The 26374-nt window shown below is 47.0% G+C and overlaps 1 protein-coding gene across 1 annotated transcript in view; it reads right to left on the bottom strand.

The window, feature by feature from the left end:
* Positions 1 to 26374, bottom strand: part of LOC307072108 (contactin-associated protein-like 5) — a gene marked incomplete at both ends in the record, with an annotated part of 48361 nt that overhangs the window by 2060 nt on the left and 19927 nt on the right. The window contains 14 exons of the mRNA XM_079731293.1: positions 145 to 348; positions 1578 to 1665; positions 2600 to 2733; positions 5540 to 5764; positions 7397 to 7636; positions 9396 to 9614; positions 10812 to 10982; positions 11778 to 11905; positions 12838 to 12994; positions 15287 to 15487; positions 17861 to 17980; positions 20268 to 20374; positions 22026 to 22188; positions 22697 to 22840. Of these exons, the coding sequence (XP_079587419.1) occupies positions 145 to 348; positions 1578 to 1665; positions 2600 to 2733; positions 5540 to 5764; positions 7397 to 7636; positions 9396 to 9614; positions 10812 to 10982; positions 11778 to 11905; positions 12838 to 12994; positions 15287 to 15487; positions 17861 to 17980; positions 20268 to 20374; positions 22026 to 22188; positions 22697 to 22840 (2301 nt within the window). The remainder of the gene's footprint in view (positions 1 to 144; positions 349 to 1577; positions 1666 to 2599; positions 2734 to 5539; positions 5765 to 7396; positions 7637 to 9395; positions 9615 to 10811; positions 10983 to 11777; positions 11906 to 12837; positions 12995 to 15286; positions 15488 to 17860; positions 17981 to 20267; positions 20375 to 22025; positions 22189 to 22696; positions 22841 to 26374) is intronic.

The raw sequence follows: 26374 nt of genomic DNA, 5'->3' as shown, positions 1-26374 counted from the left end.
AAGTCCCGGCCCCTCTCTCTCACGAGAGAGAGGGGCCGGGACTTCCGGGCGTGCCTCAGAGGGAGAGACACGCCCACTGCAAGCCCCCCCGTTCGGTGAGAGCAGAACGCCTGGAGCTAGGTGGGCTTTCCAGTGGACCTTTACCCAGCAGAGAGTGCGAGGTGGCGGACTCGGCCAGCGCCACGCAGTTAGACTCCTCCAGGGCTCCGCGGATGCTGAGCAGCGAGCTGCCCCGGTGCAGCAGCGCCACCTTCAGGGGGGCCAGGTGGTTGAACTGCACCGAGGAAAGGCAACCCACGAAGCCCCTCTGCCCCGCCTGGTGGACCTCCCGGTGCACCGGGGCCCTGCCTGGAGGAAGGACACCGAGGAGAGACAGAGAGACAGAGAGGTGGAGAGACAGACAGGCAAAGACAGACAAAGACAGACAGGCGGGTGGAGACCGACAGACAGGCAGGTAGGCATAGAGACAAACGGATGTGTGGAGACACAGACAGATATGTTGAGAGACAGACAGAGACGCGGAGAGACATACAGATGGAGGGACAGAAAGACAGGCAGAGAGACAGATGGACATGTGGAGAGACAGACAGGCAGGCAGAGAGACAGCCAGACAGATGGAGAGTCAGGCCGGCAGAGAGAGACAGGCGGAGAAACAGGCAGAGAAACAGGCAGGCAAGCCACAGACAGACAAAGAGACAGACAGACAGATGGAGAGACACACAGGCAGAGACAGGCAGATAGGCAGAGAGACAGGTGGAGAGACAGACAGGAAGAGAGACAGAGACAGACACGCAGGCAGAGAGACAGACAAGCAAAGAAAGAGAAAACGGCAGAGACAGAAAGACATGCAGGAAGACAGACAGGTAGGCAGAGAATTAGAGAAGCAAGACAAAAATATAAACAATACATTTTCTTCGTTTAGCATGAATAACAATCCAAGATGTTTAGCAATATGGCCATCTTCATTGCCAAGCAAAGAGAGTAATGTTGCTTTTTTTGGCTCCACAAGCAACGTTGTACACTCCATACAAACAAATGCTGAATTAAATCTCCTTTTTTCTCTGCTGCATCAAATAGGTTTCTATAGCAACAGCCATGAGGACGATAAAGACAATTATCCCTTGGTATTGATGGCAACGTCCTTTAATCTTTTGCTGCTTAATAATGTTAAGGATTTGCAATGCATTAATTAATGTCTGCAATCAGAACCAGAAAGTAACAAGAGAGAGAGAGAGAGGTAGAGAGAGACAGAAAGAGGGAGAGAGAAAGAGAGAAAGAGAGACACACACACACAGACAGACAGACACAGAGAGAGACAGACACAGAGAGAGAGACAGACACAGAGCAAGAGCGAGAGAGAGAGAGAGAGAGAGAGAGAGAGACATATACAGACAGAGAGAGAGACAGACAGATAGAGAGAGAGCGAGAGAGAAAAATGAGTGTGTGATTCTTCCAAATGTCTCGGCTTGATGACCAGCTATTGACTCAAATCATCAGTTCATTATTCTAATAAGAGTAATAATAACCAGCTGAGCAGCAGATCGCGTTGTGGCTGTTTCTCACGGCGCTGGGCTTACCGGTGACTTTGCCCAATGTCAAGGATCTGATTAAGATCAACTGTGCATCAGATGACAGGGTGTACTTTCTGTGGATGTCCTGGTCGATCTGGTTGAGTGGAAAGTAATCAAATAATAAGCCGGTTACAAGAAATCCAACCCACGGCTGCTGGTGCCTTTCAATACATTATAGATTCAGTATTATGTTCTACGCTGATCCCTCCCCCCCCTCCCCCCCTACAAAACGCTACATTCACAGGACCATCCTGTAAAGTGCTTCCATTCCTCGACTTCCGCACTAAAACGGCGGCTCATGTGCACACCTTCCTAATGGGGCTGAGGAGCCAGTCTCGGTACTATTAAAACAACGGCAATTTGGACCTGAATGGACATTTATTGAGAGTCGTTTTTCTTCAGTTTAATGTGATTTATTTTGCCCCCCCTTTTAGTTGGGTTCACTCAATTCACTCAAAAAATGAGAAAGTAAATAAACGTGCCTCCCGCAAAATGATACATGGGGGTGCTTACAGGAGACAGCCCGACTCAGCTGCAGCCTGCAGACTATGTGTTGGAATCTGGTTTTCCTTCTCATTACTGACCCCTTTGGCCAGTAAGTGAACTGTTGCCTGCTAAAGCTCGCTCATTCAGAGCACTGGAATGTGAGCTCCATAGGTTGAGAACAATAACAATCCTAAACTAATATAAGTTATCTAAGTAATAATCATAAATAAACATACAAAATTAAAAGTTATTCAAGAATATACATTTTTTAATTATCCACGGTTAGACTTCACTTCTATCCTTTTTCCCGGCAAAACCCTTGTGGTTTAAATGAAATATAAATCAGCCCATAGGCTTTTCCCACGCAACGGAGAGATTCGGGAGAAGGTCTCATATTTTAAGTTAAATTATAAAGTGTTCACTTATTGGAAGTTTGGCAGCGATTTAGGAACTATTATCTAATGATCCTACACGTAGTCCCTTTAATAATAACCATAGTATGATATTATGGTATAGCAATGTCATGTAGCGACATGGTTCACCTGGACGTAGATGTCCTTGGCCTCTCGGTGAATCCTTATTTTATGAAGGCGCCCATCGGCTAAATTATGGCGAATGGGAACGAACACATCTGGGTCCTGGTCGGCTAGGAGGTGGTACCAGATCTGCAGGCTCCCTGGAGAGAGACACACACACACACACACACACACACACACACACACACACACACACCCAAGCATTCACAACAATGTGTTTATTTGATGCACATAACACACCAACGTATGCATTTGGCCATCCCTTTTTTTTTTCCACAGTCGTCAATATTCAATTCAATTCAATTTTACCGCAGCAGACTCGAGTCTGATGCGGTGATAATGAAGTGAGCATCCTCTTTCTGCACCATCACCTTGGTTAACAATGCATGTACCCTCCTTTAAGGAGGCCTGTGGACGGGAAAATATTCACCCGTTGACTTGAGCTGCAGAAGTCAAGGGGAAGCAACAGACAGGGTGAACGCAAATACATTGTGTGTGTGTGTGTTTGTGCATTTGTGCCCGTGTGTGTTATTATAAATATATTGAACCTTCGAACTAAACTCCCACAATTGCCTTACAGGATTTATTAATAATATTTCCATCCTGGATCTCTCTGCTCCGATGCGGTACATGTCAATATGCACTGAGTGTCCCACCCACACAAACACTGGCGGATCACAGCGAGAAAGGCTTTGCATTATCAAGTGGAGATGGGTCAATATTACAATCGGGGATCTGTTGGCAGAGGGCTTTGTGCTGTGTTTCGCACAGAGTCCTGAGTGTGCCACCGAGGAGCAAGATTACAGTGGATGAAGAGTCGCGAAGGCAGACAACTCAATATTTACCAAGGCATGGACTCACGGGCGCCTTCCACTCAGAGGCGGCCGGGCGGAAAGGGAGGCGGCGACAGACACTGAGGGGGGGGGCGCATATGACCGCTTCGCTTCGTTGACACGCAGGAAGTGCAGACGCACGGGGGACAGGGACGCAAGGAGTCGGGGGGGCGGGTCTGATGGGAACGGGTCCGACCGTTTGGGGGTACCGAAGAAAAATACATGTTCCGATGGAGCTCGGGTCAGCGAACAGTCAACCTCTATACCGCGGGGGTACCTGAATGGGTTTTGTTTCTTTAACGGGAAGGCTGAAAAATAACACATAAAAGTGCTACAATTTGCGCAGTGGCAAAATTTTATCGATGACCTTTTCCCTCGATGGGAACTGGGACTTCTTTTATAGATTTTCTTTAATTAGATGCTTCCCAAGACAGCAGCATGTTGTTCTCAGATGTGATTGGCATTCAAGGAACTTTAAACAAACCTCCAACCTAATTCCTATTTTGTTCAACACATAATTCCCATGCACCAAAGTGGATACTGTACCAAAAGTTCTGTGATCTTTTTTTGGGTTATTATTCAGTCGCGGGGAAAATATCGCTGCTTATACATCAAAAAATATGCATAAGCTCAGATGTCTCAGATCAGCCCTCTGATACTGAATTAATTAATAACAACACATTCATAAAATGAATGATAATGAAAAATTTACAAGCATTGACTTGATTCTTTGGCTCTGTTATGCTCAGATAATATGGGAATTGAGCTTAAGCAACAATGTTAATTTGGATAGCTTATTCAAAGGGCTGTATAACATATGGGACACCTAAACATTGCGCTACACCTGGGAAATGCACAGATAACACGCCGTGTGTTGTACATGCTAAGGAGCGCAGTGGGGACCAGCCATAATAACCATGCAGCCCATGTTTCCCCCACCAACAGACATGAATGAAACGGACAGGCTGTTGTTTACCCGCATATTCACTGAGCCAAGCACTGCAGGGCTTCAAAAGCCTGCGTCAGTAACACGAGAATCCGACTCTGTGCGATCCAGGCACACACTATGAATTAACCTTGATGTCCTCCTGTAGTCTGGGGGGCGGGGGGGGGGAACACTGCATGCGGGACGGATCAAACCCTTTTTCTTTGAAAGGTACGGAAAAGGTCGGAAGGTGTAAACACACTTAATGAACTCAAAGTGATTTATCGGGAACGTAGTTCAAATGTTTAGCCAAGCGCATCTGACTTAGTGAGTATGTTCGTTCTGACAAATGACCTCGACAAATAGGACTTAATAACTTTCTTAAAAAAATACACCTAACAAAAGTTGAAAAACAAACAAATAAACTCGATTTAACTGATGTTTTATATGGATTAATACTTTCCAATGAATTGCATGGATAACCATGGAACTGAGCAGCTTTATTGTGGATAATTTTCCCTGCCAATACAAACCAAAACCCGGCTGGTTCAAATAAAACATTTTACTTTTTTGCTCACTAAACTAACTGTTCTTCAAAGCAGGGATTATTCAAAGGGAACATTGGAGTCAGCATAATTTTACGAGATGAGAAAGAAGGCCGGGACCAATTGCGCTCCTACATAAAAGCTATTTTCTCTCACTAATTCTCAGAATAAGGTAGAGACTTGAAGAATGCTGGCATTGTGTGTAGTTGCAAGCAGACGCCATATTGTTTAAGTTAAGGTACAAACGTCTACCACATTTAATTTGAAGCTTGTTAGGAATAGAAACATGAATATAAATGAATACATAAATGTCCTTGTAGATCATGTTTGCAGTTCGATTCGAGTTGGTTAGTCTTAGTGGCTAACTCAGATTTAGGAGGTGGCTTTAGCAAAAGCACCATTTAATCAAAGTATCAATTCCAAGGATCGGAATGAAAAATATAAAACGTACAAAATGAGAGCAGAATAAAAGACAAAGGCAAGACGACATTAATAGCAAAAAAAAAAAAATGTACACATGAAACGTGGAATGCCTCAAGGGTCCTGCTGTCTCCGACCCATTGGTCACGTTTCATACATTCATCCAATGGTGTGTGGCTGTGGTGGTGTGTGTGTGTGTGTATTTGTGTGTAAGGCTGCGTACCATTGGTGGCCAGGATGACGGCGATGTACTGCTGGCTGAAGGTGCTGACGCTCAGCAGCATGGCAGGCCGCTGGGAGGTGAGGAAGCTGAAGGCCACGTTCTCCCGGGCTCGGCTGCTCTCCCTGGACACGCTGGAGGCCTGCGAGCTCCGGTTCTGCATGACCGAGAAGGGCTCCTGGAAGGTGTAGGTGACCGAGGACTCGCTGTCAAAGGACACCGACACCTCTGGAAAAAAGAAACACGGCCGGTTGGTGGTGGTGATAAAACGAGAAATGTTAGCAGGAGCTCGCTTAAAAAACAAAATGCAATAGCAGTCTATTGATCAACGGATGTTGAGATCTGCTATTTCATCCCCTGAATCGCAACAAGTCCCACTTCAGGAAGCTGCAGAGATGGCCTAAAGGCTAAGTTAGGGTTCCAAGTTGATGCAACGCAATGACCACGCTTTCGCTTCAACACAGTCGTGAACCTGATTTAGTTCTGCGTCAGGTTAATGTCAGGGTTTAAGTTAGCGGACCAACCACAGCCCTTGTATCTGTTTCGCCTCGATGCAAGGTTACAATTTTTGGGAGGCACAAGTCAGGCCCTTTCGGTAGACGCAAGGAGGCTCCGCGAGGACATCATTTGTCCATAAACCCCCTTGCGTTGAGTCAACGTGGAGCCAATGTTAGGCCTTTAACTTTACACTTGCTATAGTTGCAGTATCCAACAACTTTACTTTTCTCCAAAAGAATCCGGAAGGTTTCATTGCTCATGCCTTTTTCAATTTATTTATAGCATATCTTTTTTACACACGCAAAAGATGAGAGTGAATGTGGGATCAAAATCAAAATCCATTGTATGGGCGACATCTGATAGATCCACCCCCACAGTAAAGGGATTCTGGATGAGTGTGAACGTGAAAGCTGGATCCTCCCTGCCACACCAGGAAAAGCTTGCGTAGCAGCCCGTGTCTGCCACCACTCCCACTCTGAAAATCTCCCCATATCCAACCTAAAGCAACCTTTGATTTTTGATTTTTATACAACTCCGATTTTATGGACTCCCTCCCTCGCCGCCGATGCGGTGAATGCCGAGGTGTGACGACCTGAAACATAATTGGAGTCTTATATCAGGTGTCTCCCACTCATCTTCGCTTTCTATGGGGCGGTAAATGATCCACTTTCCTTTTGTGAGTATCCCTGTCGAGGAACAACAGTGAAGTGAAGCACGGTGTTAATGGAGGAACACCCTGTTAGAACAGTCTCCAATGAAACCACGCTAAACGGGGCTCGTGCTAAAGCAGGGCGCCATTCAGATCGGGACGAATACACCCGCTGAGAGCACCGGAAAGCGGTCGTCTCTCCGGGACTGATTGGAGTGAAGATGCAGTCAGAGGCGGCGCTGCATCTCTGCCTCAATTACCGCCTGGCTGTTTCACCTGTGCAGGCGGATTCCCAAAGTGCCCTCTCCTAACAAAACAAACAAAAAGAAAACCTCAAAAGCGAAGCTACAAGCATTTTTACCAAGCTGGGGGGGGGGGGGGGGGGGGGGGGGGGGGGTTGTATTAAACGTCTTACGCTGTTGTTCACACTGACAGACGAGTCGGGCGGTAAATGAAAATACATACATTTTCCCACCCTTGGGAAAAACCTATGGTAATGGTGTCCATGGACATTTGCTTTACCTCCCTCATTTGTCAGCGGCCCGGCATGTCAGCCAAAGCCATTTAAATCTTACCCGGCAAGAGCCAATTAGGTGGCAATGGGGAGCGTGTGTGACGTCTCACGCAGCGGCCCCTCTCAGTGCCACATATAGGGGCCAGAGCGTCTGAGTCAGCGGGTTGGGAACCTAATGATGAGGCCGGGCTTTGCCCACCTTCTCTGCAGGACGGGCCCCCGTAGGCGGACTGGGAGCAGTCGCAGACGTAGCCGCTGCTCTTCTCGATGCACCGTCCCCTGTTGTGGCACAGGCTGCTGGAGCCGCTGCAGTAACCGGGGCAACCGGAGCTGACACCCGGCGTCATCCGGGCCCTCTCCTCCAGGTTAAAGTGGACGCCGTTGATGGCGAGGGTTCGGATGCATCCCAGGAAGCCCCTCTGCCTGGAGGCCGTTCCCCCTGCAAGAAGAGACCGCCGTTAGTCATCTTTAGAGCATCCGCAAGTTCCGAGCAGCGTTCACAGAGCGGGACCGAGATGAAGGAATGTACGAAGATAAACCTGACTCTGCCATGGTGTTTTAGTGTTCTATCGTTGTTGCAGGCCTGCACCGAAAGGAAATACAGTCTTAATTTGATGAACATTCCCCAAGGTAGCTGAACAACAACCAAATCTTTCATGACATTGTAATCGTGTTACTGCAGAGTAACATCTCCCTCGTATGCCATAGACACAACCAAAGTATTTGGTTTGCGGTGTATGGATCTTTCTGCTTCATTTTCCAACTGCTTTGGCTATGTAAACATTTGTTTCCCATGCCAATACAGCTTTTTTTAATTGAAATGAAAATTGAGAGTGAGGGTAAGAGAGCGAGAGACGGAGTAAAAGAGAGAGAGAGCGAGAGAGCGAGGGAGTGAGAGAGTGGGAGAGAGAGACTAGAGTGATGCAAGAGTACTGAGCCCCTGTACTTAAAAACTCCTCAGGAAAACTCTATTGTTCCCAACATCCTGTTTTCTTAATAATTCTAATATATTCATGTCTACAGCAGTCCCTCAACCCCTCTATTTTTCATTCCAATGCTCTGTAGTAGTTCTTAAGAGCTGGCCCTGAGTGCAGCTTCAAGTGCCTACAACATTTCGACTCCCATTGAGACGTTTTTCTTTCTTTCTTACTAGGAAATTATCCTACATAACAGCGAAATTACGTGCACAAGCCACGTGAAAAGCAGAAACCACAATATGCTGTAAAACACCTCCTCTTTGAAACATTTAGTTAAAGATTTATTTCCAAATGTATTTCAAATTGTTGCGTTATCTTTCAATCAAACATACTTTTTCCTTTTCATTCTGGGGGCATGCCCTAGGTCAAAAACATATTTGGAACAGACACACCTTTGCTTTAAAGAAGAGCCTTTATGCTAAGACAGACATAGTAAGGCAAAATCCCTGTCTTGTACTGATATAGAACAACTCTGAATCCTTGTCCACTGGAAGTGTGTAAAGTTACAAATGTGCTTGCTGTATGCTATTTGTAGTTAATTCAGTCAGACTGATTGACTTAGTTCCACCTCACCTTCTCTGAATGATCATTGAATACTTGTGTGGTGTAGACAAAATGACATTTATAGCCTAAATGGCTCTCTGGTTACTAAGCAAATAAAAATGTTAAACACAACCATGTTTTGTCCGAACCCACAGGAACTCAAACAGCGGCCCCCGCTGCAAAGCCCCCACACGGCCTTTTGAAGCAGGAGGTTCAAGTATTCCCTGCAAGTGCTCGGCTCACCGTCCTCCTGGCTAGCTACCTCTAACTCTCTTTTATGTGCTTGGCTTATTGGCTCTTCTGCCTACAAGTGACTCCACATCCACAATATAATAACATAATAACGCTTTATATGCTCTGTGTCTACAGTTTTGTTTGTCTGCCACAGGTTTTTATACGCTTTGCTTAATGCGGTGTGGCTGATACGTTTCATCTGCTTGTGTGATCTGTGCACACACTTATGTGACTGCGTCGGCTTTATATCATTCTTTCCCCAACCGTTTCACATTGACGCTCACCTCTCCATTTCAGGCAGAGGGGGGAGTGCCGCGCTAAAAACCTGCCACATTTGGCGATATCACGGCCGTTAACCGCGATAAGCCATTTTGTGTGCTGAATCAAAGGCGGCGCGGGAACAAGAGAGGGGCAGTGGTGTGGGGGCGGCGGCCCACTGCTCACCCACAAACAGCTGGCTGTTGAGCTGCAGGCGGACGTGTGCGTCGGCCGGCGCCTCCAGGAAGCGCAGGGGCAGCTGGTCCACCTGCAGCGAGGCCTCCTGTACGCCGCGCTCCGCCCGCACGTAGTGCCACTGCCGGTCGTTCAGGGGCACGTGGGACTTGACCATCAGAACCACCGGCCCGTTGCCCACGTCGAAGGAGAAGGCCACCGCCGACGGAGCTGGTGGAGGGGGTCCGACATAACGGATCAGACCTTTGATTCATATTCTCAAATTGGAACAGCAAGCAAGCTCAAATCGGGGTAAACAGGGCATTTTGCTTTGTTTGGCTTCCTGGTTGTTCTGACCAATCGCATCGTCGGAGGCGGGGATCTGAAGGCGTGCAATTGGCTGAATGCGAGGTCAAACTTAGTCAGCTCTAGTGACGTTAGAACGACACGCTGAAGCCTCCTGTCCTTTGAGCTTGTCTGCCATCAGACTTAAGGTATTAATCTCAAATCTGTTCTGTGAGAGCAGGAGTTATTAAACGTGACCCTGGCCTTTTGTTTTTCACAGTTTCTACTATATAATGTAACCCCCCTGCCCATAATGCAACATGATACAACGACGACCCCGGAAAAGGATTTATGAAGCGCTGGGAAGACAGCTCGTCAATAGCTCACATTGTCCCCTCAGCTATGAAGCGCTGAGGTGATTCATTATGGACCCTGATATGAAAGACTTTGTGTTTCCCTGTGATTGATTGCATTAGGGCGCTGTGTGTATAAATGTGTAGAGCTGTGATTATTTAACCAGTATTAACTTTAACTAACTACTTTGTGGCCCCTCCATAAGTTAGTGACCCAAAATTTGAGATATTTACAGTTCTTGCAAATGTAAATCAATGTCCATAGCAAAGGTAATACAATATCTTGAATGAAGCAGATACTTAGGGCCTGCAGTGCTTATTTCCCTTTAAATAAATGCAAATAAATGTTCCTTCCTTCCATCCTAGCTTCCTTCATCTTTCTCTGGTATTCAGCAGGAATCCCAACTTGATTACATAGTAGGATGAGAAATTGTCCTGCATTCTGCGTGGCGTGTGTGACAGCTTTATAATATGCTGTTGGCTTTGTCATTAGGATTACATCACGTGGTGTAGAACTGACGCTCACATTCCGCCGGAATTGAATTATCACCTATGGCTGGAATTTCCCCAATAAGAAAAATAAAAGGGAAAGAAAAGATGGCTGACAGCTATAAGGTGGGCGTCTGCATGTGAAGGAAATTATGTGAGTGCTCCCCTCTGAACCGCCAGGACATTTACAGGCAATCTCCCCGGAATTCCTTTTCATTTTTTTAATGTATCGCCGCTACGTTACGCGTGTTGAAGTCCCGACATTCCGGCTGTGTCTGTGAGGTGAACCACCCGTACTCACAGCTGAGCTCAACTCGGATGAAGTCCTTGAGGCCCAGGTTCTCCAGGAAGACCCCCGAGGGGGCGCTGGTCTTGAAGTAGAAGGAGATGTCGGGGCCCAGCTCTGCCTGAAGGGTGGGGAAGTGGAGGTACGAGGACTCCTGGTAGAAGGAGGCCGCGTTCCACGTCGACTCTGCAGACAGACAGAAGGTGTCAAGGTAAAACAAAAAATGAAAAGGTAGGAAAGACGGGACAAGATGAGGTGAAAGCAGAATTTATTATGGAAGGAAGGGAGGAGGGGAGGAAGGGAGGAAGGAATTAAATTCACAATTATCAATAGTAAATATCTTGGCTTACAAATTGCCTTACATAATGGAGTCAATAAATTGATAAATAAAGTCCACTTTCACAGAAAAGGTGTCAAATCCATGCAGTTTGGTTGTTCATCCTCCACTGTCTGAAAGCCCTCATGAAATACCCCTCGAACAGCAGGGGGTGTCAGACACTTTCTGTGACACAGCACAATGGAAAAGAGGGAAGAGTCAAAGCCTCTTTGTGAAGGGTACCACCGTTCCAACCCTCACACAGGATCACAGGCTCATGGTGAACACCAATGGTAATGGAGGGTGTCAAAATAAGGGCGCATGGGTATATGTGAGGTTGAAAAAAAAAAGAACCTTATCAAATCCCGTAATTAAAGGAGAAGTACAAAAGGAGATAAGCTCATTAAACGTGTTTGCTTCGGGAGAAAGGGCTGCCTGTCATCCTCAAACATTGACGGCAGACACAGGGGAGGTGGAGGAGGTGGAGCAGGGGGAGGGGGGCGGAGGACAAAGGCAAGACAGCTATTGAGTGTTGGAAACAAAAAAGAACGAAACGGAATGGCAACGGGAAGAAAAAACTGAAAAATCGAAGAAATCAGAGTGCATGTTTTGCCATTCATGAAAGAAAAGAAAACATCTCCATAACAACAAAAGTGATCACCTACTGTCGCCATAGCAACGCAGGGCGCCGACGCGGTACACGGCCTCAGAGCCGGTGCGGTTGGTGTCTCCGATCACAATCTGGCTCACGGGCAGGTGGTCTTTGTAGGAGAGCACTCCCGTGTCATTAGACCTGCGTCGCCGGAGGGCAGGGGGGAGAGGGTAGAGATGCTTCCTGAGTTCCTTTGCATTAACTGGAACACACACCGGGTAAACACAGAGGGAGCTACACATCACAACGCGGACACGCGCCTCAGGACACATATGGAGATCGAGCGGGTTTTCAAAAGCAACGGAGGCACGACTCACGGGAGAGAGGATTACCAACACACAACGTGTGGCGGGGAAGAACAGCTTGATTTAAGTCGGCGCTCAACTTAAATCATAATCCAGTATGGTACACTGTATACACTTCTTGACAGTGTACTTCCTCTGACCTTTCAAAGTAATGATGCATTTCTCATCAAGAAGTGATGAACAAAACTGGCACTGTGGGCTTTTTTTTTATTTATTTGTGCGTTAAATTACAGTACTTCCAACTCACACTTCAGGTTTGGCATGCGGTGAGAGTGCTTTGAATAGGAGCAGAGTGGTAACACCGGTGCATTTCCACATGCCACACTCTGCTTGATTGTGACTGGCCATTTCGACACAGAAGTGCTTACATTTCCACCAAGCGGAGCAGGTGTTGACAGTTGCAAAAACAGACATTTACAATTTGTGTGGGTAGTGTGTGTAGTGTGTGCCTGTGTTTCAATGTGTGCGCGTGTGTGAGGCATGGGTTAGTGGTCAAAAATGTGGTCAAAGCACGTGTGTGTGTGTGTGTGTTCTGCAAATTTGTTTAGATGTGTGTGTGTGTGTGTGTGTGTGTGTGTGTGTGTGTGTGTGTGTGTGTGTGTGTATGTATTAATGTGTGGGTGGTGTTTTGCATTTGTGTGCTTGTGTATTAGTGTGTGTGTGTGGTTGTGCGTATTTTTGTGTGCCAGTGAATGTGTATCTGGTTGTGTGTTAGTGTGTATTAGTGCGCGTGTGTGTTTGTGTGTGTTTTTGTGCAACACAACTGACCAGGAGTTGGTGGCGGCGTCGCAGTTACAGAAGTAGTTCAAGTCCTGGCAGTTCTCCTGCAGGCCACAGGAGCACTGCTGGACCCCAGGCAAGAAGCCCCCCCAGTAGGTCCTCCTCTCCCCAGCCTGGTCCAGCCACCAGGACATCGGGGTGCCATCTGCCACCGGCCACCAACGTAAAAAACACAGTCAGAGGAAGTGGCCCCCACGGCGGTGGGGCTGTTATCTCCAATGCTATACAATATATAGCATTGAAGAAATCATAATGGATATTCCAGTGCTCTACGCAAAACCCAAATGCATGTTATGCGTTTGTGTTCTGGGTAGAGCACCGCAGTATGACGTGTCAAGGCCCTCGCCCACTGCCCCGACAAACACAGCATCCGTCGGGTCAGCGCGCCACATCCGTTGGTGCTCAGTAGTTGTTGTCAGATTAAGGTTTCTGTTGTCCAATCGGTGTCAGCCAAAAAGTCGAGTGTTGGTGTTTGTTGGAGATGTGGGCGAGGACCTTGACAGGTCATGTTCCAGTGCGCTAGGCATAATACAGACTTGCATAATATAGAATTGAAGATAAGAGAAATGATTACAGCTGCAAGGCCGGGGGAAACTGTGGTGATGAATTGACCGATGCACACTTTTATATAATATCATAGAACCCAAGAGTAGACAAATCCTTGTGTCATTCGATGACTCATACGGAAAAGTCTATTTCTACAGAAATAAGCAATCACGCACTCTTGTGTGGCCACTAAAAACCTTTTTGGCACAGCCAGAGGGCAAATTTCAACGAATAGAATAAGCAAAGAAACTAATTGATCTGCTAGCGGGACGTGATCATTATTGATGAAACAATTATGTTCCGGGGGAGCTCAGTAGGTAACGTCTGGGTATGGTCATTATGAAGAACCATGATGTATGCCTGGGTATGGTCATTATGAAGACCCATGATGTACGGCACCGGACCCCGGGAGAATATTAATGCTGTCTGCACTGTCTGGGGTCCCCCCTTTTTTTCTAAAGCCATCTTCCTTCCTTCCTTCTTCGCCCGCTACCTGAGATCCTGCGATGGCTCGGTACTTTGCTTAATTACACATATTTTCTGTAGAGGCAGCGGGTTGAGTGTAACCAGAACTAGGGGGGTCTATGGCTCTGCTGCCATCCGTGACACAGTGTCTGTCAGTGTCAATAAGGGCCCGGTAATGCCAGTCAGACGTGGCTCATTACCGCCATGTCTGCCAAGCGCGGCTCCCATCATCTGTCAAGCAACATGACCCCGGCGTATAAGCGATAGCCCGCTAGCAGGGGGGAAGAAGACCCTCGGCTAACTTCAAGCTGCACTCGGCACAATTTGCCATGTGCTGTGATGCGGCTCTCTACCCATTTGTCAGATGGGTATGCAGTCTTACTTCGGCCTCTATTTATTCCTGTTTTATGAAGTTGTTATGGATGGGTTCTTGGGGGATGTGGATAACAAATTATTTATGTTAAAATTAAAAAATTTGTATAAAGGCTTTTTTCCAAATGGGCAGCTCGTGTGTGGTAGCAGCGATGGAGCTGTCTCTATTCTCCTTGAAACTGGAGCTTGTTCCAATCTTGCTTGAGATTGATTATGATTAATAACAGGACATGAGGCCATCACACAACAAGGCACGGGTTGAGAATACGTCTTCCGAGCGCACATCTTCCGAGCCATTGGACCTTAACCGAGAGTGCCTTTTCTTGTACATCACAGTGATTAGGGGAACCGTGAAGGCAAACTAGTGAGACTAATTAAATCGTGTACACAAATTTATTCTAATAAAGAGTAGATAGTTAATAAGGAGAAGGGTTGGTGCGTGCCGAGCCCTCTCTGCAAAGAGATGAACAAGAGATTTTGAGCGTCGCTTATTGTTTTCCCTGTTCCTTAGGTCGACCGTGCTCGATTAACAAAGACAACTGAACTCCAAGCGATCCGTGGCTAGATTCCATACACTCAATAGTGCTAAAAAAGGCTTGTGCGTGTGTGTGTGTGTGTGTGTACTCACGGGTTTCTCCCTTTGATCTGGTGTGATAATGAACTTGTTTGTTTGTGCACACGGAGCACTTAGGGAATGGTAGAACCCAGGGCTTCATGAATATTTCATGATTTCGGGAGCAAATATGGTGTGGCTGGGACGCCGCGATTTCCCCGCACAGTTCTGGATGAATGTCGACCGCGCTGATTGGCGATTGCCGTACGCGCTAACGGCAACCCCCCTCGAAAAAACGCCAACGACAGCAACCGTAAATGAGAGCGGCAGAGAGCCGGAGATAACTGTAAAAGTATTCCCTGGCTAGGGGCTGGCTTGGGGGTCCTCTGGAAGTGGCAGATGAGTGAGTCTCTGGAGTGGGTGTCGTTTGTGTGAAGATAGAAGAAGATGACGGAGATAAGGAAGAAGACAAAATAATCCTTCAGACAGAGGGGGGATCACCTTTGATGTTGAAGAGCCGGGACTTCCTGCAGCGGTACACCACTTCCTGTTGACACTGCTCGGAGCCCGTTACTATGGCACGCAGCTGCTCCGGCGAGGCGCTGTAGTTGAACCTCATGATGTAGGGCTTCTGGGCGGAGGAGCCCTGCACCCTCACTGGAGCGCTGCTGCTGTGGTCCAGCACCGTCCACACCTTGTCCTCTGGACGCACAGAAAGACAGAAACACAATCAGAAACACACACCACAGACACACACACAGCGCAACCATTGACATTGCACGCCCATTCACATCAGCTGGAAAGCACAGCCGTTCACATTCGAGGTACATTCAGGCACAAAAACACACACACCCTGCACACATTCCCACACCACTGCCCGTAAAAAGAGCATATCTTTTTTTGGCCGCTTTTTTTTTACGAATCACTGCAATTTTAGTGCCCACGCGGCCTAATCAATGCACTCTTGTCCAGCCGCATTCGACTACCTTCGCCCAAGACCAGCCGTAGTCGGGGTCGTAGCGGCTCTGCGGTGATATCCAGTTACAGGGAATAGAGGAAATGTTGTTAAATCCTGCTTGGCCATGACTAATCGAATTTCCAGAATTTGCTTTAACAGCGGCACGGTGCCGTAGACGTGGTCGAGTTGCCGACTCACAGCTCCAGCGAACCGGGAATGGGTTCCTGTCTCGAGTGCCATCTCGGTAGATTTACGTCACGATTTACCCCCCCTCAAAACTCTGCTTATGTGCATTTTTGGTTCCCCTATAGGCTTATGAAAGAGACCCCCTCATTTAAAGAACGCATCGAGGAAGGTGTGCGCGTGTGTGTGTGTGTGTGTGTGTGTGTGTGTGTGTGTGTGTGTGTGTGTGTGTGTGTGTGTGTGTGTGTGTGTGTGTGTGTGTGTGTGTGTGTGTGTGTTAGCCTCGCTCCCCCATGTCATGCCAGTGTCTGTGGAGAGCACTATTCCTGAGTCCCCTGCCTCAACAGCAACCAGAGGTGGTTGAACAAAGGTAGAGGACGGATGGCTTTACAAATAAACCAATAAATCTCTCTTAAATCTGAAGATCAGCCTGGGATTACCTGCGTTTTAGCAGGTGTACCATGAATTTTTCCCACACATTACATCCCCTCCACATACAACATACACAAACAGACACTCAAACTCCACAACCCCCCTAGAAGCCCACTCCTATTAACCCCTTCAGGTGGACAATTTTGCATGCTTAATTGAGGTGAGTGCTGATTAGCAACCCCCCTCCGCTTAGTATGCATTATGGGAGATTTGGTGTTTACCTAGCCTAAGAGAAAAAATCCCACTCCACTTTGTGATTATTCGCGTGCCTGCTTGTTGAGCTGAGAGTTGTTTACATCACTAATGGAGTCTTTAATTGAGGTCATCCTGAGGCCTCCCTGGCTGCCAGCTGACTGGGATTTGTGAGCGGGAACAGAAGGGAAACGCAGCATGGAGCTCCGCAGGCCTGCCGGCGAGGGACTTGACTGGGAGCGCCTGGGTGTGTGTGTATGTGTATATATATATATATATATATATATATATATATATATATATATATATATATATATATATATGGGCGTGGGAGACTTTTGCTCCGTCAAAACAATAACCAGGAAACAAAGAGATGAGGAGACTTTTATTTTCCATTTCTCTTCTTTTATTCAACGAACAGCCGATTTCGGGCTCACCCTCAGGAATGATTTCCGGGCATTTGATGAAATATATTGTCTTCGGAACAACTTCTTTGCTTCGCGACAAAAGTTCAACGACTACTTTTTTCTGTGGGAGAGTGATTTTCTCTGACAGAAACCTGCATCTGTCCGTGTCACCAGGCGATGTAAGCGTAAAACTGCCTACCTGTCTCATTAAAATGGTTTGAAACTCTTTCTTCTCGCTTTTTTGCAGCCACCAACACGCTCCTCTGTGTAAAGCACCGTGGATGTTGCGGTGTGAGTTGTGATCTCGCAGTAATGTACTCCTCTCTCGTCTTACAACTGAACATGCACTTTCCCAGCACTTACCCAAAGTGCAAGCTCATCTTTTTTTCGTGATTTTTTTATTTTGTTTTTTGTGGTGTGTGTGTGCATTTGTGTGTGTGTGTGTGTGTGTGTGTGTGTGTGTGTGTGGGGGTCGGCTCTGAGCTGCGGTCTATTAACCATTGTACACAGCGCGATGACCTTCATGTCCTTCTTTTTAAATGGATGGCTACATTTCTAGCACATGTGTGCACAACAAGCACATGGACCTTTTTTTCCCACCAGGGAGAGACGTTTATGACAAGCGAATCAAAGAGCCAGACTCCGGGGTGAAGCCGCGGCAGGAAGCGTATCGAATGGCCTTAACGATTCCCTACCCGACTGGCAGGGAGGAAAGCGGCAGCTGCCAGTTGTGGTGGGGGCGGTGAGTTTGGGGAGGGTCGATTCGGCCTGATCTGTGAGGGACTAAACTCTCCTTGTCCTCCCCCCCCCGTACCCGCCAGCTCTCCACAGGGACTCCCCGCTGGGAGGAGTGAGGAGGGGGGTCCGGGAGAGGTGACAAGCATGGAGAAGCCACGAGCTCACCCGTCATGTTGCAGTAGACCCGCGCGGGCCCCAGGGGCCCGCTGCCGTCTGGATCAATGGAGTAGTAGCCCGAGGAGCTGCCTGTCAGCTTGTAGGCCTCGCAGGACGGCTCGTAGAGGGCTGCGGAAGGAGGCACACAGCAGCGGAATGGAAATTAAGAGGCTCCGTGATAGGGATTATCCTTAATAAAAATAGGGAATATTAAATGGAATAAAACTGGTGATTTGAACAGAAAAGCTCCTCCTTTGGTGAACGCAATGCTCCCCCGAATAAAGATTTCCGTGAACACGATTTAATTTATTTATCATTTTCGGGGGGGATGTGGGTCTGCGTTAGAGTTTAGATTCTCTGCCCGAGCCCGAGCCACGATATTTCCCACCTCTATCCTCGGGCCGCGTCGGGCCGGGCCTTTGATCGAGTGATTGTTTTTTTTTTGTTTTTTTTTAATCATTGCTTTATTGGCCTAATCTGAGGAGATATCTATACCATAGACATAAATATTATAGGCCTATATATATTTAGCAGAGTAGGCCTAAGTAACATATGTGTACAAAGTTACACAAAGTAAAAAATATAAAAAAGACGCCACACATGTTGCAGCTCGCGTGTCTCCTCCACATCACAACGGGCCTGCTGTGCTGTGCAACTAGTTCATTCTCGTTCATTGTCTGTGTTCATTGTTCACGTTTCTTCATTCAGATCTTTTTGCAATCAATTCCATTTTGAATAAACAAACAGCGCAGTTACATGCTTCGTCCTTGTTGCATTATTTATTAGATAATTCTTAACAGATTTCTGTAGTTCAAATAACTCCGAATTGTATTTGAGAACGTCAGATATAACAGGTATTAAAAAAATGTTGGGTTGAAATCGAGCTCGGGCTCATAATTACAGTTCGGGCCGGGCCGGGCCCGGACAGAACGTGCACGGGCTCGGGTCGGGTCGGGCTTGATTTTCTGGGCCCGATCTAAGCTCTAGTCTGTGCTATAGTTTGATCTGGTTTCCACTGAAGCATGGAAGGACGGCCCACTTATAGTAACGTAGACCCACAGCGTTCCAGACTCTTAGCACAGTAAAAGCCCCATAGGATTTCAATGTGCGCAAGGATAAGCCTGATTGGTTTGTCCGTCTCTGGGGATAGGTCTTATGTATTCCGAACAGGTGCGAAGGAGTCATTTCTAGTACTATAAAAACACACCCATTTTATTTCTCCTAAAGGACTGGCTGTGGAAGGAAGGGAGTGTTGGGGGTCCAAAGAGGAGGATCAGGGATGACCTCCAATTATAAATCGCCCATGACCTGGAAGTATTTAGAATTTGCAAGAAAAGGTCAAGTGTCCGTCCGCAGTGGTTTGATGTTCGGAGTACCGTGAGTCTACTTCACTTGTGATTCATTTAGTGCTTTAAAGCACCGCGCTTTTCTTTCGATATAGTTTGTAGCAATAATTCAATAAATCATTTTTAATTACATTTCTGACACTTTTGTAGGCGCTGCTATGCGGCGAGGACGGAACAGAATCAACAATAAACATTGTCAAGGGACTCTCAACACCAGAGAGGGGCAGCATAAGGTGTCAAAGAAGATTCGGTATACTGGTAAACAACAGCTGCTAAAAAACACTGTACGCCCCTGAGTTCCGCTGTGAATAAAAAAAGAGAACCAATAAATACCATAATGTCTATTATCAAATGGGAAACGCAGAGAATAGCCCACAGGCGAAAGTTCCATCCCAGACACATAACACCGTAAAGTAGTAGAGAAAGGGGGTCGTATTTTTAATTCATGAGGATCTTTTTTTTTTTTTAATGCCGTCTTGCCTCTGACAAGCAAGGACAACGGCATCAGCCTGGATGTAAACAAGAAGTCTGTATTCTGGGGAAAGGGGAGCTTCAGAGGAGGTTTTTCAGCTCCACAGTGAATATCAAACAGGTACCGGGGGGGGCGGGGTGAGGGTGTGTCTGTGGTGGTGGAGCTGAGAGGATGGATGTTGGGGAGTGGAGTGGTGTGTGTGTGTGTGTGTGTGTGTGGGGGGGGGGGGGGTTGACATGGCAGATGAGAAAACCCTCGACATGTCCCTCTGAACAAAATATTTTTTTTCATAAGTGGGGGGAAATGATCAGAGGAAAGAAATACCCAATAAAAAAAAACAGCCACAAAGAAAAATAAAGAAAGGTACAGAGACTGCAAAAGGCATACGTTAGGTTGTGGGCTGAAGGAAGCTCTACTTGCCTGTCTGTGAGAAAAAACAACAACACACTACCCTGAATGATATTCAATGGCTCGGTGGTTACATAATGCAAAGAGTGTTGGCAAAGGTGTGTGTGTGTGTGTGTGTGTGTGGGCATGTGTGGCACAGGTTCTTGAGAGGTGCTGAGGGAAATAAAAGCCATAAAAGAATGCAGCTCACCGTTGTGGCAGGTGGCCCCTGTGTGCCCGGTTCCCGAGCAGTCACAGCGGAAGGCGCTCCAGGTCTGGGAGCACTGGCCCCCGTGTTCGCAATAGTTGGGCAGACATCTGGAACGAGGCGGGGTCAGGGGGCGTGTGGGAGGGGAGGGGGGGGACAGCAGGTGGGTTTCAATGCACAGCTTTCTGCTAAAGACACTTTTTTTCTTCAATCTGCACTTTCGCGCGGCATATTAAATATGGAGGGGGAGGATGACTGAAGAAGAAGAGCAGAAGAAAGGCAGCTATAGAAGAAATATGGTACATCGTAGAATGGTACATTTAATGGACGTTTTTCTTTAGACACAGGCACACGGACGACGCGTAAACCAGAGAGATTTGTGTCCGTTCCGAGGTCGGCCGTGACCCCCCCACACTATCACACGACACGTTCCGTGTAAAATGCCCCTGTTTACGGGATCCCGATGCCGGGGCGTTTTACGGACAGCCCAGACCACACTGTCCTGATTAATAGTCCCTTCCTAAAGTCTCCTTGAATTTCACATAATTGCCGCCCTTTCAAGGCTGCATCTATAATTTCATACACTTTCATCTCCAACCCATTAATTGCAGCGGAGCGGCGCGGCCTCAGCGAGGATAGGGTAGCAGGCGATGGTTTAATTACCATCCAGCCATTTCTATTGTTGTGTTCACCGCGGCCCTCGCAGGTCATGAAATTACAGTAGCCGGTGCAGAGAAGTGCTCGCTCCCCATAAATTGAGCCATGAAGTTTGATTGGACGGCAGAGGAAAAGTAGATTAACTCTCATAAAGGTTAATCTTCCTGTCTTCTTAACAAAGCACAATGGTAGTCATTACTCAACGGAATGACACAGCAAGGGGAAATTGAACATACATCAGTAAAAACGGGACAAAAAAAGGGTCTTATAATAACCCATGCCTTTGTGTAGGTCTCCCCAAGCAAAGAGGGTGATAAAGTAGGGTTTGTGATTGTTTTTTTCTGAGCCAAGTATCTTGTTACATTCTGAAATAACAACACACCTAACAACGAGGGGGAGGGATTGTACAGCAGACGCTTCTTAAAGCAGCAACCACATGTTTGTGTTCATCGTTCTCCGTCCTGAAGGCAGGTCACTTTCCCCCACGGCTGGCGGCTCGCGGCTCATCCCTGCTTTTGCTGTGCGCTTTCTCATGACAGCCATCCGGGTGAGGCGCAGTGTGTGATCTTTGAAGCACACGGCATGTAGTTCTGACCTGAGAGGGATTCCCCCGAGCTAGCCGGATAACCTGAGCTTCCACTCCAGAGATCCAAGAGTTTTATTTATCAAATTCACAGCCAAACGCAGGATTGTTCTGAGCAATGTCATTCCTAACACAAGGCACGTTTCATCTTCATGTAAAAAAAAGTACCCAATAAGAGTAAAAATGTAAAATACGAAAATACATTTTTAATCAGGACGTTGTTATAAAGCCCTCAAGCTAGCTGTTTTGCAGGGGTTATGAGGGACAGGATGTCATACAAGAAAAGCTGCGGCGGCTCCTTAGCCTTAAGCTAATTATTATCCTCAATATTATTACACACAATTGAGATTTAATTGGAGAATCACGCCGGTCGACCTCTATTGGGCGTGATGTCGAGACGGATTTCAAAGGGTTTCGTCAACATCGGTCGACAGACATCCGTGTCGCGGGACCGCCGTGCGCTTACTCCTTCATTGAGCTGCGATGCGCGTGCCCGAGTGACGAGGTGCAAAAACACCTACCTGTCTCTGATGCCGCACGTGTCAAACTGCAGTGCGTGGTAGCGCCCAAGGGTGCCCTGCTGGACGCGCAGCATGTTCATCAGCACCCCGTTGATGTGGATGAGTCGCATGCACCCCTGGAAGGCGGGCGCCGTGGGGTGCCCACAACCCACAGAGGGACAACCTGGATGGGGGCAGGGAGGGGATGTCACACACAAGCCGGTTGGGGCCTCTGGCTGTCGGTCGTGCCTCCTGGGCCCTCACAGGTTGTATGCTACGTACTGCAGAAATCCTATTGCCGCTTTTGACTCAATAGAACGACTGCTTGAATGTGACATTATAGCCTCATTTATAGTCGCGGTGGGCAAATTTAGCAAGCCGGCGTGAACCGAAGAATACAAAGAAATCACAGCCCTCGTGCGTGGTTTATACAGTAATTTGTCTGGTGCACAGCATTGTCATGGCAGAGTGGAGACTTTAAATGCACATGAGTGGACAGGCCACACACGTTAAAAACAGCCCATCATGGATACATTAAATTCCACATTAGTTGATCACCTCAAACGTCTTTTCACTACAGACTTGAACTTACAAAGCTTCTCAGGTATTAGCTTCTATATGTTTTCTAAGAAAACCCATTGCGATTTGATGGGCTTTATCTGTTGCAGAAGGTGTTTGGACAATGGTCTGACCTCCAAGGTAGAAGTCTCCTTGTGCTTCCAGTTGTTGCCACGGTTCGATGGTGGACGCCGCCTCGTTGTCCAGAGTCAGGCTGATCTGTTGGTCCCGCGTGTCAAGGGTCACCGAATGCCAGAGGCCGTCGTTCACACTGTGACCTGAACGAGAAACACACATTGAAAATCATTAAAACATTAAACATTTGATGGTATTACAACTTGCAGATGGATGAAAACCGTCTACCTCTGCATTGAGTCACAAATCGCATGTTCCGGGAAGGTTTCACGTTCATTCATTCAGATTTCCTATAGTAGAATCGACCGTCTGACCTAAGACGGCCTCTGCTCTGGCTTACTGCACAGCACATGAGAGTCCAGACCGCCTCCGCCACGCCAACAACAACATCCCACAATCAATTCCATTAGATCCCCTTATCACAGCAATATGCAAATCTACGGTGTCACGCGCTGGTTCAGCCCAACACACCTCATAATTAATTCATTTCCTGAGCAAAAGAACAACAAACAGGAAACAGCGTCTACCGCTGCTGCAAGAGTTGATCATAACACGAAGGCACATCAAAATAACGAGCGGACACAAAGCACATAGGAGGACACGGCCGTCCCGCTGACGCCGACGATCTCGCGCTGAAGAAAGGCAGGCGAGTGAAGGTGGCTCACGCGCATTACACCGCCGAGAGCACCGCCCCTTTCCTCTGCCTCTAAATAAATAAAGAGGGGGATGTCACATCAGTCAGCCTTCACTAAGCGCTCCCCGGAGAGCGCTAACAGCCACTAAACAGAGACTGTGTTTTTAACAGAGTCTCTCAGAGGCCAATGATGCTTGACGTATACCCACGCGGGCGGGGGGGCGGTGGCACGGTCTCTCCCCCGCCCCCCCTCCCCAGAAGACCAGCTTGTGGTGCGCACACACACACACACACACACACACACACAGCGCTCTCGGGGCAGGGCCCTCCTCCTCCATGGCCTTTTAATGTAGTAAGCGCCGTGGCTTTAGCGTCCCGGGGGGACTGAGGGTGGATTAGAAGGCGCCCTCAACCAATCAACAGTCGGGTCATCCTTAGCAGACGCAACACGGGAGCGGCGCAAAGCCTCGCGTATATAAGCAACTATATTGCATAACATTTTGGAGGTTTAGATACTGTGTGTATATACATAGCACAAGAAGACATTGACAAATATCTATGTATCTTGCGTAATGTCTAAATAATGAGGAGGAAATCCATTGTAGGACAGCGGAATAGAGGCGGTCGCCGAGTCATGCTTCCCTCTGCTTTTATAACTCCCAGCTTATTTCCCCTGTGGTGCCTTTATTGTGTTGGGGGGCGATCATGTGACCTCCGTGTGCTGACCTTTTGGAAATGTCCTCTCCTGCGCGGCACGGCTACTCATTACTTCACGCCTTCAATTGTGTATGGAATTATGTTCAAACGTTCAAGAAATTCAATTAAACCAACAAGAAAAGTGCCAGGACTGCAGATTAGGGCTAATATGATAGAAAACAGCCGACTTAGGCCATGTCTGCAACGAGTGCAGCAATCAGCACTTCTCAGACGTCGCCGTAATGAACCTTATTCCCTTTTTAGATGTAGCATTCAAATCTTCCAATTAGCTCAACTCAATTTCCAACGTAATCTAATCTTTCACTCTTGGCACTTTCTCTGTATCCTACTACTACTCTGACAATTGTAGTGGGTTTCTTTACACACAGGGTTTATAATGTGTATCCTGCCCTTCTGCAAATTGAGTTCCCATGTGGGACAATAAAGTATAAAATAATCTGAACTGAACTGTACTTTTGTTGCTTCTGCAGATTTGACATCCCTATACCTAACACGTCCAGTGGTTTCATTTCATTTCGGGCAGATATAAATATAAAGAAACCGGATTGGTCAATAGTCATGTTGTGCACTGGAAAAATATACATGCGTGCTGAATCGCGCTGCATGTATCGCCGGCCGCTGTTTATCCTGGACGAGCTAGGAAAGGAGTAGGATCCAAATCAATGATTCTTCCACACCGGTGCACCGAGACACTAAACCGAGATACATCAGGTCACGGCTCCTAAAACTAGTTCATAATTCAGCAACGTCTTTTCTTTTTGTCCTTTTTCTTTACGGAATCAGAAAAAAGGGAATCGTTCATACAAAATTCAAGATGACTCGGAGCTATCAACGTGAGGGGTTGCCAGGGCAAAGTTAGAAAAAACGGTCATGTGGGGGACACTGCAGAGCCCTGTTTGGGGCTGCTGCTCATTAAAAGACTCCAGTGTCATGTGTATGTGTTGGTGGACCAGCGGGGGGGTGGGGGGGAGGCTGTGAGGAGGTGACCCCGGGGCTTGGGGAGGGTGCTGGGGGGGAGAGGTGGCAAGGCTGCTGCCGAAAATCAACCATGCTGGCTGTCCTTGTCATCCTTTCACAAGGAACAGTTACTGTTCTATTTTGCTTCTTTCTTGCAAGCAGTTAGGAAGATCCTACAAACGAAAATGAACCAAAAACAAAACCTGCTGATACAGAAATTGCTGCCACGACAACCTTAAATAATTTCTTAATGAGACAACACTATTTCTATTTAATGACTTGCAATATAATTTACTAAGTTTATTTTATTTAAACGTCTATGCCGGGATGGGGGGATTTGCTGGGTTAGCATTTGCTTTCTGTTTGCCACTTCAACTGACTTGCAGAGTAACAGTAGCCTATAGCTCTTGTTCATATTCGGAAGAGTCACTTATTCGAAACAGGAGCAAGTAACAACACGACAACACTGCACTTTTCTACGAATACATTGGCCTTATAATTTGGCCTTATTTTCGGCGCAGACACTTTTAGGCTACCTTTGATGCGTCGCTGACAGGTTAACCACCGCAAGGACTCCCCAGGCAAAAGCAGCTGATTTTCCAAAAGCACAGTGCCGAAAACATTGCCATATTATCTGTGTGTTTGTTGACAAATACAATCTTGTTCTGTTGTTACTGGCTCGTTTGGAAAAACAACTAACATATAGAAAATCTTTGGAAATTAAAAGTGTATTCCCCACATATAAACAGGAGCTAGGCTACTGTAATTATGCATGTTAATGGAAGCGGCTAACAGGAAGCAAATGATAACCCAGCAAATTCCCCTTTGGACGCACTATGATTAATTTTGTCTGAATCTGGGTAAGACAGGCAAGGGCCAATTTAGATATGTCGGCGTATCCCTTTAGGTAAACATTTAGATACCACAATTAACATGTTTAAAATAACCGAAAACTGTTCAGGGAAGGTGTGTTTGTGTGTGTGTCTGGTCCTTCATACGTTGCTGTGATTATTAAAGCACAATGTTCATTTTAGAGCAGTATTCAGCCGTTGAGACGAAGCAGAACAGCATATGGGCATGTGTGTTGTTTATGAATGTTGATGAGGCATGGCTCCTGAGTTGAAGGGTTTTCTGGCTGTGATTGTCCTCTGCATCTTCATTTCCCTCTGTTCCTGCCGTCTGCTGCAAGTCCTTTGCATTCACAGTTGATTACATGTTTTATCTTTGGAAAAACCAATTCCTTTGAAAGGCTGCCTACAGAGGATAACATATTTTTTCCACTAATCCCAAAAGGATTATTATGATTGTTATTTCTTATTGCTGAGGTCAAAGGTGAATTACACAGCCAAGCAAAATTTTACACGCCCAA

Source organism: Pollachius pollachius (genome assembly GCF_949987615.1).
Source record: "Pollachius pollachius genome assembly, chromosome: 3".
Taxonomy (NCBI): Eukaryota; Metazoa; Chordata; class Actinopteri; order Gadiformes; family Gadidae; genus Pollachius; species Pollachius pollachius.
This window is presented reverse-complemented; position numbering and strand designations above follow the sequence as displayed.